Raw genomic sequence first — 14,419 nt, 5'->3', positions numbered from 1 at the left:
GAGCTAAGCTTCACACTGATGCTTCGTTCTTATAGTAATGGGATTCAGTTGAGCTTCTTTTAGCATACTGGTTTTACTATTTAACATTCCTACTGTTGTGTTTTAACTGTGTTCTTCTCTAGAGTTTTTTTAACCAACCTGAATTACATCTATTAAAAGCCACCCACTAATATTTGAAAGTTTAGTTAGTGTTACTTCAATATTTAGATGTGCAGTATTATACATAACAAATTGCAGTTTGAAAATACTCATAGTGGTGCTGTGTAAGCCTTCTACTTATCAATCATTAGCCCTACTTTTAATATGTATTTAATTTATTAAATAAACACAGTTTTATATTTTTGGACAAGACCATAGCTTCCAATGCAGGCTCATTGCACGATAGCCATCTTGAATCGGGCGTCGGTAGTCGTGATTCGTGTAAACAGAATTGCAGAAACCCTTATTTGACATGGCCGCCGGTTCTGACGCTAGAACGCTCTAGGCGTTTCCTTGTCGGTCCTTCTTCTATTTCTACGGTTCAGACACTACTTCCGAGGAGCCGGCGGTTGTAGGTAGGAGTTGTCACTGGAGACGGTCTTGTAGACGTTTTTGGCGTCATTGGTACTGGTGGCATGTGTTTTTTTTGTTTACATAGCGCATTGCTGCCACGGGGTGGCCGCCAAGCGCTGTAGCCTCACGTCATTGTCCATGTACGTCTTCAAAGAATGAATGAATCAATGAGATCTTTAGATGTGACCACCAGAGCATTTTGTGTTCGTTCAGTGTTTTGTTGTTTGCTATGAGACACCTAAATGCAAATATTTGGGTACAGCTAAGACAAAGGTTAGGAGAAACATCATCCTGGGGAGTTTCATTTGCCATTTGACATGCAATTCTGAGAGGGGGCATGCTAAAATACCCAAAAAAATTCTTAAGAAGAATCTTCTGCCTCAATTTGTAGTGCATGGGGACTGCCAGATTAACGAATATCAATGCAACCTTATAGTGTGTTGCTAAGAACTTCATTAGAGGGCTGAGTAGAGTTATAGTAGGGTTATGTAGAGTAGAGTAGAGGTTTATGTCACCTGTGAGCCATTTATATAGTGTGCTTGCTGCTTTTAGTATAACTTTGGGACGCCAAAGGAGCTTCTAGGTAGGATGCGGTTGATCAACATGTGCATTAGACTCCTTATATTGAAGCTTTCACAGATGGCCATTTGCACATATCCTTCTGGGATGCAAGCACAAACAGTGATGCTGATCCTACCTGGATGCCTAGTGGCCTCATATGAGGCCTGGCACTTTTGCTTGTCCTGATTTTTCACCATTCAGTTCTTTGTCGGCGATTCTAGGAAGCTGTCTCTTTATATCATATATCTAAATGAGACCTATCTTGTAAAGAGTCCTGGGGTTCCTTTATGAGTGGAAAGGGAGTGTTATGGGAATCCCAAGGTTCTCTTCTAGGGGGTAAAGTGGTCGAGCAGTCTTAGCACAGAGGAGTGCAAGACATCTGAAAAAACAAACAAGGGTCAATACATGATGTACACAACTCAATATGAGATCAACACCAATTTATAAAAATAACAGGTATCTTTATAAATACGTTTTCCAATAGGAATACTTTTGTATTCTAAAAATAGAAATAGTGCAATTTTTAGAAGCTGCAATGTTATTCAGGGCTCGAAAAATCAGAAAAATGGTAGTAGTCCTGCAGGTCTAGTACCTTGGAAAATCCCCTCGACCTAACTGCGACCTACTTGACCTCCGTCTCTGAAAACGGAACAAAAGTGACAAGAAAACAAGATGTAAAGGCAACTTTATTGCTCATTCCCTTTGTGAGCAATAAAAATGCCTTTAAATCTTGTTATCTTGTCACTTTTTCTCCTTTTTCAAAGACAGAGGACAAAAGTTAGTTTGTCTTCCAACTCGCAAGAAAGGGCGAGTAGGACCTAAAAATAACTCGTCCTAATCAATTCCCCCTCGCAAATGCGAGCGGGCGAGTGGATTTGTCGAGCCCTGGGGAGGAAGAACAAGTACTGCATTCAGGTACAGTACAGTGACTTATGGGACGATCCCCAGGAACTAAGGTGAGTGGTGGATAAGGTCCAAGGCTGGCGCAGCAGAACACCATCAGCGGCTCTAGTGCGGCCAGGTATAGGGGTGCAAACAACATTGGGTGCCCAATGTAACTCTATAGGAATTGGTCCTGGCATAAAGAGCCTGCATGTTTTTGATGGAGAGGCCAGTCGGGTTGAACCAACGGGGTTGCTCTGACTTCACGATGCTTGGGGACATAGGCACTCCTTTGGTCCTCTTCTCCACGGCCAGGGGCGGCTGGTGCAGAGGTGTCTTCAGGCATTTGGTTTTACTTACCAGGAGCAGTCGCTGTCCCCGAGAGGCGAAATCACTGTGTACTCGGTCTCTGGATGGCTGGGGGACCACGCTGACACTATTGGCCCACTTCAGCTCTGGCTGTGAGCGCCTGATGCAGTAGTGTCCTAAGGTGTCAGGTTTTCGCAGGCTTGAAGTCCCCTCAGCAGCCGCAGATGGTCCATTGGGACTGAGGGACCACGCCCCCCCCACTTTTTGCCCATTAAGAACAGTGTCTATCAGGCTGAGGAAAGGTTGGCCTTTCAGACACTGTTCATTTTCAGGTTAGGCAGCCTGGAGCTAGACATGCGCTAAATGCGCAGGCGCCTGGCTGCCTGAGCTGAAGTTTGCTTGGCTGAGGAATTCACAGGCCCTCAGCTCACCAAAGTCCGCGAGGCCCTTCCCCTCAATGACGAGGGGTAGTGTCACTCATTGCCTTGCAGATTTAAGCCCTGAAGCGCGCCCAGGGTCGAGTGTCAATCAACGACACTTCGAGTGGGGTGGGTCAGCCGTCTCACTGACCCCATCCCACTCTGTGACGTCGTAGGGACTACTGGTTTAGTTCCGCCAATGGGACCTCGGAGGCAGAGCTGCTGGTAAGTGGTTTTTTTTTGTCCAAATTAACGCTTGGTGCATGTGTGCGTGTATGTTTGGATATTTGGTAATGAGTGTTGTGAATGAATGTGTGTGCGCATGTGGATGCATGGTTGTGAGTGTGTATGTGTGTGTGTGTGTGTCCTGTCCGCCCCCTCCCTCCTAAAATAACCAGCCGCCACTGCCCCTCAGGTCTCTTGGGTTGCCTTCAGAGTGCAGGGCAGTAGATCAGTTGCTTCATGGGAGTTCTTGGTTTCTGGCTGAAGTATTGGCAGGTCTCCCAGCTTTGGAGACACAGCAGCTGCAGGACAAGTCGTGTTTTAGCACAATTGTGAAAGTTAGCAGGCAGATCGTGAGGGTTGGGCCAAGTCAGCTGCTGGGTCTTCATTTCTTGCTCTTTGTGACTCTTCACGTCGGTCTTCTTTTTTGTATGTCAGCAGGATCTGCTTTTCTGGTGACAGAGGCTCCCTTAACTACTGAATTTAGGGACCTTGAGGGAGTGTAGAGTAGTAACCAATTGGCTACTGACTCTTGGGGTCACTATGCCCCCATATATGACCTCTTCCTCTGGGAGGTGGGCATAACCCAATCTCAAAGTTCCTAAGTTTGCTATCAACAAGATGGCCAACTCTGAAAGTTGTGTCCACTTAATGTTAGGCTACCTAATCTGGAGGTGGGCACTTCTACCTTACTAGCTAATTTTCCCACCTGGCCAGGTGCCAAATGGCTCTGGACATAGGGGGTCTGCTTCCTCTCCAGTGTGGGAAGCTACACTCTCATTTCAAAGACGGTAGCTTCTTTGAAGCTCCCCTGCCTTGGAATTCTAATTAGCAGGTCATCCCGTGGGAGGGGGTGATAACACCCTCTTCCTGAGCGGGCTTTGATTCTGACCTCTTGAGAGCAAAGTCTCTCACCCTTGGGGTCAGACACTTTTCTCTGGTGGCAGGCTGGTAGAAACCAGTCAGCCAAAACACCAGGGGCTGCTAGGTTTTCAGGGGACACCTCTAAGGTACCCTCTGGGTGCATGTATAGTAAGAACATCCCTGCAATCAGTGTGAGTTTATTAATACGAGAAGTTTGATACCAAACATGCCTATTTTCAGTGAAGCCATCATATCAGCGGGGGAACTTGTTTTTACCAGTGTCCAGCACGTTTTAAAATTGCTTACCTGTTCACGTGCACAGGCAGTAATGTTAATGAAACTGACCTGCACAGGGGCATATCTGCTCAGGCATGTATGCCTTCACATGTAATTTAAGCCACCAGCCTTAGGGCTGTAAGGCTTGCTGTAGGGGTGACTTGCAAATACTACATGCAGTGTTAGGGGACATGATACACATGGATGTGTGTCATGTCGTGCTTTCACTTTGGTCTGCACCAAAACACGCAGCCTGCAATGGCAGTCTGGAATGAGTGTGGTGAGTGGTCTCTTAGGGTGGCAAAATTTGTGCTGCAGCCCTTAGAGACTCTTCTTTAGGACCTCATGCCCTAGGTACCAGGGGGTACTATTTACTAGGGTCTTACAGAGAGTGCTAAAGATATTGCAAATTGGGGTAACAGTTGTACAGTTTTGGAAAATAGATCTGGCACTGTGACCTAATTAGCAGGAAACCAGTTCAGTTCCAGTCGAAATCACATCAAATACCAGTCAAAAAGTGGAGTGACCATGTCAAAAAGGGGCACTTTTCTACAGGGATTTTCAAGCCTACACCAGGATGACTATAATTGTAACATAACGACAGCTCAAGGACAAGCACTGCTACAGAAAACCAATTAGAGCTAATGTAATGAGTCAGGCTCAGGGTGTCAACATCCATATTGCTAACATCATTGGTTGTGGGCCAGTTTTATCAAGGGTGCCTGTGTGTTAAGGAGCTCTGACCAGCAGAATGGCACCGATTAGGATAACACATGCATCATATTGTAGATCCATAGGATAAAAGCTGTATTAGTGAGGCTACCAGCTTTCCACAGCGAGCTCGAGTAATCTTATGCCTAGAATTTCACCATGGTTCCCAGTTCACATTATGCTAAGAAACTGCCTTTTGCAAATTTTTGATTTATGTATCTTTCTGTAACTTTGTGTAATCCCAGTTCCCTCAATTGCAGGATATTCATCCCAGTTCTTTTATATACATCCAAAATGGCTTCCACTCGAATTACACAGGAGACCTTTGATGCTGTGGTGGAAGAAAACATGGCTGAATTTGAGATGGACCCAGAAGAGGCTGTTACAGATGCTATACAGCAGTTCGAATCTCAAGGTAATACAACCATCATGGCTGTTGCCGCTATTTTGAAAGGGTGGTGTGTTTTACAGATGCAGCCCTGGTGCAGGTTTTGGTTATAGGTTTGGCTATCCACAACTCTATTGATGGGACAGGCTGGAGTTGATGTTTACAGGGTTGATAAAGCGAATGCCTTTGAAAAGAGGCATTCAAAATCTGTCGAAAGTTGTCCTAAAACTGTTTTTGTGCTTGTTGGTGGTCGATCTTTGGAATGGGTGGTAAACGTCTCTTACTTATTTTCTTTTTTATATATATATATATATATATATAAAAATTGAAATCCAGTACACTGTACACCATTTAATCCGCCATGTTTTCTGGCTTTTAAACTCTGTATAATGGTCAAAGCATGCAAAATAAATCCAGTGCCCTTTGGAAAGTTGTTTTAAGTAGAGGGCAGTCACTTCATAAAACTTGAGGTACGCAGGTTTAATTTCAATAAGGAGCTTTACATGTAGTCAGTTAAATATTTTCTTCTGCTTTTAAATTCATGCTTTAAAGTTAATGAACATGTTCAGTGATACATTTCTATTGCGCAATAAATATTCTTGAAAATGGTTTTGTTGTGTTTAGAATGTCTTGCTATAAAACTGATTAAAATTATCTGAGCCTACCCTGCTCTTTCTAAACTGATTAATACTTAGCATGTTGTTTTACTTCTAAGTATCTACTCTTCCTTCAGTATGAGCTGGAAATCCTTCTAAATTAAAAAGGATACACTCTGAAAATTAATTGTAAGTTAGTTAATGTTGACTAACCGAAATGCATTTTGAAGAGTTATGCTACTTAGGAGAACTGTACAGACTGTAAGGCAGGCTGTATGCATTATTTTAGTTTAAGTGTTTTCTGTTTTCACTAAGTGTTCAGGCTGGTTCATGGCTACCCATTGTTGCTTTTGGACTCATAAATAACACTGGAACTAGAAATCTGCAGGAGGAATGGAAATTCAAAAGTAAAAAGCAAGTCTCTCATTGAGTATTCCAATGGGGTCTGCCATTGAGCTGGCTGATAAACTCTGAATATTTAAGGGCCAGCAATAAGTCTGATTGTAGCTTGTGTTCTACAGTGAATCTGTATTAAACATTATTGAAATGCACTAGACTGTCACCAAGGCTACCGTATTTTCATACTGACCATCCTACTTGTCGTCAGGATCGTACAGCAATTTAAATCACAAAGCAAAAGAAACCATTTGGGCCTATTTGGAGATTTCCAGACAAACCAGAGCCTCTAAAAGGCGTCCTTGGTATAAGATATTGTCATAGATCACTTTTGCTCCTGTGATGGCTGTGACCAGAATGGTTCATGTTTTTTTATTTATGAAGGTTTGCAAAATGGCAGCTGAGAAGGAGATCTGCACAAACAAACCAGCTTGGAAGGAATCTGGTTATTTCCACCAGGCTGCATAACTTTCTGCTTTGCCAGAGAGCAGGATCCTAAATGTACCTTTTGTCTTATTTCGGGTGAAGTGTGTATTAGTTTGTGATCCCATTGAGCCCGATGCCTTGGTTGTGTTGCTTTGCCAATATCTTTTCATGATGTTCCAAGGAGATCCTCTTCTTTCTGAGGGACGCACTTACTCTTAAGTGCTGTTTCTGAATTGATAAAATGAATAATTGTTTTGCGAAGTATTGTGTAAGTGTAAGCCCCATTGTACATTTGTTTTTTCCACAGTGTTTCTTACTGCATTCTGGCCACTTCTGAGCACTGTGAATAAAATGTTAGATGTAAGAACCACAGAAATACCTTTTTGAATTTAATTGCACCGGCTATTCTGAGACTTATATTTCCTTGTCTTTTGTTTAATATGTAATTAAATCTCCATGTTTTAAGACCTAGCTTGGTACCTTTTCCCTGTTTTGCTCCAGGAGTGGATTTGAGTAATATTGTCAAGGCTGTACGGACGTCCACAGGCGAGAATGAAGGCGGCCCAACCCATCCCATTCTCCAGGTAGAGTCCATTTAAAAGAAAAAGATTTTTCCAAATACAGTACTGCAAATGATCACAATACTAGGATAAACAGTGATCCCTAACAGAGATTTCTAAATAACTAAGTCAATGTTTCGGCTATGGCTTTAGCCTTTGTGAACCTCTTTCCATGGAATGATGGAGGCCGTGCGCTATTTATGAAGATCAGATACCCTTTCAAGAGCTCCTAGCAAAATAGCGGTTTCCTATTAGTGTTTTTTCCACAAACCATATTGAAAAATTAAGTTTCGCATTGTGACCCACCAGTCCTCCCTTTTTGGAGTAAGGTGTCCAAGCACCTTAAAGGAAGAGTTGGCACCCTTTGAAGCACATCTGCCAAAATAGCGCTTTCACTGAAAAGAGTGCTCTCCGTAAAAGATGAAAAAAACATGTGTCAGCCTCAGTGAGCCTGCTTTCTAGAACCAGGCGGTCAAGCACCTTATCATGAAGACTGGCATAGGAGCGCTTTCTATATTAAAGTGCCCCTGTGTCACTATGAAATTCAAAGGTTGCTACCAGGTTGACGGATGTCATAATTATAATACTCGTAAAATATTCAACAACTAAAATGAGCAGGAACGACATTGTGCACCAGACTCCCATTGTATCCAGTCCTAGAGAAACTGAGGGGGAGCGCAGCCACATTTCACAAAGCTGTTCTTGTTTGCAGAGGAGGCCGGGACTGCCCAGTCTGCCTCCACTTTGAGTATATGTTGGTGAACCTCTCCACCTTTGAGCACTTATCCTGACTGTCTGCATCTCCCAACACTCACAACTGCTGGGAGACAGCTGAACGATGGTAGACTGTCCAGTACATTTGAGAAATTTCCAATTACTCTGTGTTCACGACACCTCTGGATTCTTTTCTTTTGAGATGAGGAATAGAAAAGCACCTCTCTGTGGCATGAACTACTTCCGCCAACAGCAGGCAATGAAATGACTTGTCTTTAACTTATGCAGGAGCACACGCGACAAAAAATAGACCCCTTTGCCCCCTGCCAGATGACACAGCCCATTGCCACTCGAGCCGCAGCATGCCGGTGAAGGAGACCTGCTTCCTTGGATTGAGCCAAAATTTGATTGACATTCCACTGAGCGATACAAAAGGGAATGATGGACGGAGCGTTTGAGCAAATCAAACACTCACCCCCAGTCAACTGATCTGGGTTTAATCCATCACCATTCTTTAGCCCACTCAGCCACCCCATTTCAGACATGGCCATATGCAAATCAGTCTGACCCTGTGCCTCATGGGAACAGTCCAGCCCGAACCGCCAAGCCATGTCTTCCATGGACCGGAAACAAGCATCCTGGGACCGGTTTCGGATTCATAATCCTCATCAGCCAGGCTATCTTGAATCCAGTGGCCAAGTGAGCAAGGGACTCACGTCTGAGCATACCCTGCCACACTTAGGGCGAACAAAGCGATACAAAAGGGGATGATGGACGGAGCGTTTGAGCAAATCAAACACTCACTCCCAGTCAACTGATCTGGGGTTAATCCATCACCGTTCTTTAGCCCATTCCGCCACCCCAGTTCAGACATGGCCATATGCAAATCAGTCTGACCCTGTGCCTCATGGGAACAGTCCAGCCCGAACCGCCAAGCCATGTCTTCCATGGACCGGAAACAAGCATCCTGGGACCGGTTTCGGATTCATAATCCTCATCAGCCAGGCTATCTTGAATCCAGTGGCCAAGTGAGCAAGGGACTCACGTCTGAGCATACCCTGCCACACTTAGGGCGAACAAAGCGATACAAAAGGGGATGATGGACGGAGCGTTTGAGCAAATCAAACACTCACTCCCAGTCAACTGATCTGGGTTTAATCCATCACCATTCTTTAGCCCACTCAGCCACCCCATTTCAGACATGGCCATATGCAAATCAGTCTGACCCTGTTCCTCATGGGAACAATCCAGCCCGAACCGCCAAGCCATGTCTTCCATGGACCGGAAACAAGCATCCTGGGACCGGTTTCGGATTCATAATCCTCATCAGCCAGGCTATCTTGAATCCAGTGGCCAAGTGAGCAAGGGACTCACGTCTGAGCATACCCTGCCACACTTAGGGCGAACAAAGCGATACAAAAGGGGAAGATGGACGGAGCGTTTGAGCAAATCACTTTGCCACTGGATTCAAGCAAGCCGGGCTGAAGACGGCTGGAATGACAGAAACCGGTCCTTGGAAGCTTGTTTCCGGTCCAGGGAAGACATGGCTTGGACTGTTCCCATGAGGCACAGGGTCAGACTGATTTGCCTATAGCCATGTCTGAACTAGGGTGGCAGAGTGGGCTAAAGAACGGTGATGGATTAAACCCAGATCTTTTGACTGGGTGTGAGTGTTTGATTGATTCAGATGCTCCGTCCATCACCACCCCCTTTTGTACCGCTTTTGGCCGCCATAAGTGTGGCAGGGTATGCTCAGACGTGAGTCCCTTGCTCACTTTGCCACTGGATTCAAGCAAGCCGGGCTGAAGACGGCTGGAATGCCAGAAACCGGTCCTTGGAAGCTTGTTTCCGGTCCAGGGAAGACATGGCTTGGCAGTTCGGGCTGGACTGTTCCCATGAGGCACAGGGTCAGACTGATTTGCATCTAGCCATGTCTGAACTGGGGTGGCAGAGTGGGCTAAAGAACGGTGATGGATTAAACCCAGATCTTTTGACTGGACGTGAGTGTTTGATTGATTCAGATGCTCCGTCCATCACCACCCCTTTTGACATTCCACTGAGACAAAAGAGGAAGAGGGCTTACCCAAATAAACCAAATACTCCAAGAGACTCATCTAGAGCATCTCCTGTGCATGGTGATTTAGGTTGTTCACATGAAAACTGGCTAAAGTTGTGTGTAGCCAGAACTAAAAATCAGTATGGGTTACAGTGAATTTCTAACGTGAGTGAGAACTATGTAGGTGTTTATTCGAAAGATTTATGGCGCTACTTCTGATGTGTATTGGGATGAGGTTTGATTATAATTTATCTGAGTGAATTTTTGTGGTGCGCATGCTGCTGCCGAGTAAATGTTTTTCGACTACTTGCAGAAGAAGCTGCATTAAAAGCACACTGAACAAAAGCCTTTCAGTGTGGAGCATGCTTTTCCCACAGTCCCCTACTGTGTATCAGGCTTGTTCTGAGCTCTGGTGAGAGTGATTGACTGACTCAGTGGGTGTTTGGTAGTTTGTCAACCTGCTAAGTCACCCATTCAAGCTACCACCTAGTACTTCTACGATAACTTTTTAGTGAAATTGATCTCAAACCAAAGCTGTCATTGGGCTATGATATGTGTTGGGTGGGAACCAATGGATACTGGACAGTCTGTATGCCAGTTATTGAATACACACTGTTTGTAGCTATTTGTTGTCTCCTTTTTTAGACTTTGGAGGCCCTGAAGAAGTCTGTAGAGTCCGAAGATCTCATTGAGATTGGAGAAAATCTTATTAACTTCAGTGAAGAGTGCCGGCACGGGTTGGCCCACCGCTGTCTGGCTGCCGACAAGAACGCATACCCTGTAGTGCTGGCAGCCTGGAAGCTGTCGCCAGTGGATCGTGACTTTACACTGAAAGCACTGTGCGCACTCTCCTCCCTGACGGATGGGCAGCCTGACCTGCTAGAGCCTGTGGGGCAGGAACTGCTGCTTTCAACACTGAGTGAAAATACTCATGATGCCGAGCTGACATTAGTGGGGATTCGATTGGTTCGCCACGTGTCCCTTAAGCACGAGAACAATCGCCAGAGCCTAGTGAAGGCTGGCATCCTTCCACTATTGACTGGAGCACTGGTGCAGCACATCACAGAGGGGGACGTGGTTCGGGAGGCTGCATCAGCACTGAGGATCTTGACTTTTGATGATGACATACGGGTTCCCTTTGGCAATGCCCATGACCATGCCAAGATGATCGTAACCGAGAATAATGGGTTAAAGGTCATCATTGATGCTGCAAAAGGTATTATGAACTCTTACAGCATTGTACGTCTCAACGCCATGGTTATATGGGTGGATAATGGGGAAGGGAAACATAGCATACTTGTTGTGAAAAGCCACACTATGAGACAAATACCAGAGACTGAAAGACACCAGCATAGAAATTCTCATTAAATGAGTGAAACTAATGTTTAATACAATATTTTTGTAGATGGAAATATCTTGGAAAATATTAGACAGGCCTTTTATTACATGGTCAAAATAGTGCATAATACCCTGCGTTGTTCAATATTTTTGTTTGGTAATGCTCTTTATTCTGTCTCCTTCCTTCTACTTGTTCTCAGCGTTTATGGACAACCCCAGCGTACTGAGCGAGCTGTGTGCCACACTGGCCCGCCTGGTGGTGCGCAATGAATTTTGCCAGGAAGTGGTTGACCTTGGAGGCCTAAATTTCATGGTGGCCTTATTGGCGGACTGCATAGATCACAAGGTATGGAATAACAAGTTCAGGGATTTAGAATGCAGTGAGTGTGATTAACAAGGAGACACGTAGACACACTAAGGACACCCTAAAAGAGAAGTGCTCATTTCCGTTCCCACCACCTGCTTGTGGTCCTTGATGCAGGCCTTTGTCCTGCGCCCAGCATCGTGGCCCTGACAGCCATTTCTGTGTCTAGCCAGATGTCATCGGTGACATCTATCTGTAAGCTAGAATGCTATGCTCCTTGGGTCAAGTTTTCCGTTTACCGTTTGCCCTTCTACCTAGTTGCTGCACATAAAAGGTCCCCAGATCTACCCCATACGAGAAGCACCACAAGTCATTGTTTCCAAGACAGCCCGCTGCAGTGTACTTATGAGATTGGAGCATTTATCTGCTGCCCCAGGGTTATCATATTGTCATATTTCAGCCCATTAAAAACCTAGCCTGAATCTGCTATTTAAAGGGCACATGGATTGGGGTGACCTAGTTTAATTTTTGTGGACACTTTGACATGATTCCTTTCCGGGTTGACCATAGATGTTAATTTTGTGCTGACATGGTCTGGATAGAGGCAGATATTTAGCACTGCTCTCCAGCAACTGGGACTGCCTGTAGGCAAAAGCTTCTCATTAAACTCTTGTGTCTGCTTCCAACGCTATGCACCGCCTTCATATTGCCCAACCGTGCTAGATCCTTTTAATGTCTACCAGTGTCAGTTTCTCATGCTGTCCATTGGTAATAATCACTGACATCACTCGTCACGCCCCCCCCCCCCCCAGCCACAGCTCCTCACTTTACTCCACCCAGCATTTTCATTTCTCACAAGGCCACCCTTGGTAGTGCCCAAGTCTGCATCCCAGTTCCAGATTTTCAAGTTGGTCACACTGTGTACTCCTCAAATCTCATGCCTAACCAAGGGCCCACCTGTGCTAGCAACTTTCGCACCCACAAATATCGCATCCTGCCTACCAATGACAGAATCTCACATTGGTAACTGGTGCCACACAGCTCACAGTACCAGCTGTCCCCCTAACACTTAGTGCCACTTTCTTACACTGCCCACATAGTTTTCGGTGCCAGCATCTGACGCAGTCTAGGAATGCCGCCGTCTCACATTGGCCTGCAGTGCCATGGTAACAAAGGGGTGATGGCCAGATTCTGTCAATCATTTTGGAGCTGGACCAGTTGATCTGCCTTATAGTGACATGCAGTTTACATTTCAAGATCTCTCCATGATACGTGTGTTTCAGGAGAAAATGGCACATGTTGAATTTGAGGGCAGTTGCCTATCTATCAGTTATTCTGCAAATCGAGATGGAGCTTATAGCTTTGTAGTTGGTTGTGCCCAGCTCTGAGGCTAATTGTGATTTATGCAGAAAAGTTATGAAAAGAAGATGATGTTTATGAGCTGTAAAATTGACCACACCCACATAGGTGGAGGGGATGCTTGCCGGGAAGGTAGAATGGGTAGTCCCTGATGAGTGTTTTTATTGGTATACAACTTTTACAACGCAACTTTTACCACGCAGTGCCTTTACGACGCAGCTTATACAACGCAAACCATTACAACGCATTGCGCTGGTGGGCGCTCTAGGATAGGGAATAGATTTAATGTACTATCCAACACCTTCCCTACTATCCACGGGGACTGGAGTTGGAATAGTAAATTAAACTATTCACTATCCAGCGCCCAAAAGCACTATGCGTTGTAAAGGTATTCGTTGTAAATACCGCGTTGTAAAGGCATGCGATGTAAAAGCATGCGTTGTAATGTCATACATCCGTTTTTATTGGTTGTTTTGTTCTTACACTGTATTTTCTTAAGACTGGCCCATTGTAGGAGAATGCTAACCGCTGGGTTAACTGGTGCGTGGGTGGGGACACAGAAAGCTACTGAGTGCCTCAAGTAGAAATTGCATTAAATCATGATATCATGGCCTTGGACTGCGTGGAATTTAATTGCAAAAGAATTCCCAACTAAGAGCACCAGACGGGATATCTTTTTGATTGAACATCTGAACTGTCTGGAAAAAACACCACCAGAGTCATTTTTGGGAGAGGCAGTTGGACCTCTGCGATGGGAATGTCAGGTCATTGTAGCAGGCGAGCTAAAGGAGAGAGTTGTCTGTGCCAGGGCATTCCTGGGAGGCTAAATGGCTACTGGTGCCTGTTCTACACATTTAGGCTGAAATGAACCAACCCTGGAGGCATTCCAGGAATCTTACCCACTCTAGTGCCGTTGTTCTGAGTATGGTGAACCTAATCAGACAGGCTTAATAAATGGAAATACGTTGCATCCCTTGCCTGCCATGTGAGCAGCTTTCACGCTCTTGTAGCTGGTAACAAATCAAGCTGCTGGGTCTTCCTTGTTTAGTGGAAGCTGCACCAACCTATGCAGCCTATAAAAAGTGCAGCTGATAAACTCAATTTAGCGTTAAGGGCAAGTGTTGACTTACTGCATGAGCCAGAAAGTTGGAGGTTACGGGTTGTGTAGATGTGGTGGTGGCTGAGGTTTAGGTTACCTAAAAGCAACCAGAAGTCTGTTCTATACCTATTTTGTAAATCTCTAATAAGCTAATTGAGTTGTTGTTTTATGTTGGGAACAGGACTTGGTAAAGCAGGTGCTGAGCGGAATTAAAGCTGTCGCTGGGAACGACGATGTGAAAGATGCTATTGTCAACACAGGAGGCACAGATTTGGTCATTCTGGCTATGAACCGCCACCTCTCCAACCCACAGGTTTGTCTTTCTTCAATGGCCATTTTACACTCTCAGACGTGTTCTGCCTAAATATCAGGTTTTCAGTAGCGACC

The 14,419-nt window shown here is 45.0% G+C and overlaps 1 protein-coding gene across 2 annotated transcripts in view; it reads left to right on the top strand.

The window, feature by feature from the left end:
- Positions 1-492: 492 nt before the first annotated feature.
- ARMC6 (armadillo repeat containing 6) overlaps positions 493-14,419 on the top strand; it is a 35,377-nt gene continuing 21,450 nt past the window's right edge. Inside the window, exons 1-6 of one of the 2 annotated variants that reach the window (XM_078668434.1) lie at positions 493-554; positions 5,057-5,211; positions 7,104-7,186; positions 10,578-11,148; positions 11,471-11,616; positions 14,214-14,345. In XM_078668434.1, coding sequence (XP_078524560.1) covers positions 5,091-5,211; positions 7,104-7,186; positions 10,578-11,148; positions 11,471-11,616; positions 14,214-14,345 — 1,053 coding nt within the window. In that variant the 5' untranslated portion in view covers positions 493-554; positions 5,057-5,090. Of the gene's footprint in view, positions 604-5,056; positions 5,212-7,103; positions 7,187-10,577; positions 11,149-11,470; positions 11,617-14,213; positions 14,346-14,419 lie in introns of both variants that reach the window. The other variant, XM_078668435.1, reaches the window with a different exon arrangement.

Source organism: Lissotriton helveticus, chromosome 12 (genome assembly GCF_964261635.1).
Source record: "Lissotriton helveticus chromosome 12, aLisHel1.1, whole genome shotgun sequence".
Classification (NCBI taxonomy): domain Eukaryota; kingdom Metazoa; phylum Chordata; class Amphibia; order Caudata; family Salamandridae; genus Lissotriton; species Lissotriton helveticus.
This window is presented reverse-complemented; position numbering and strand designations above follow the sequence as displayed.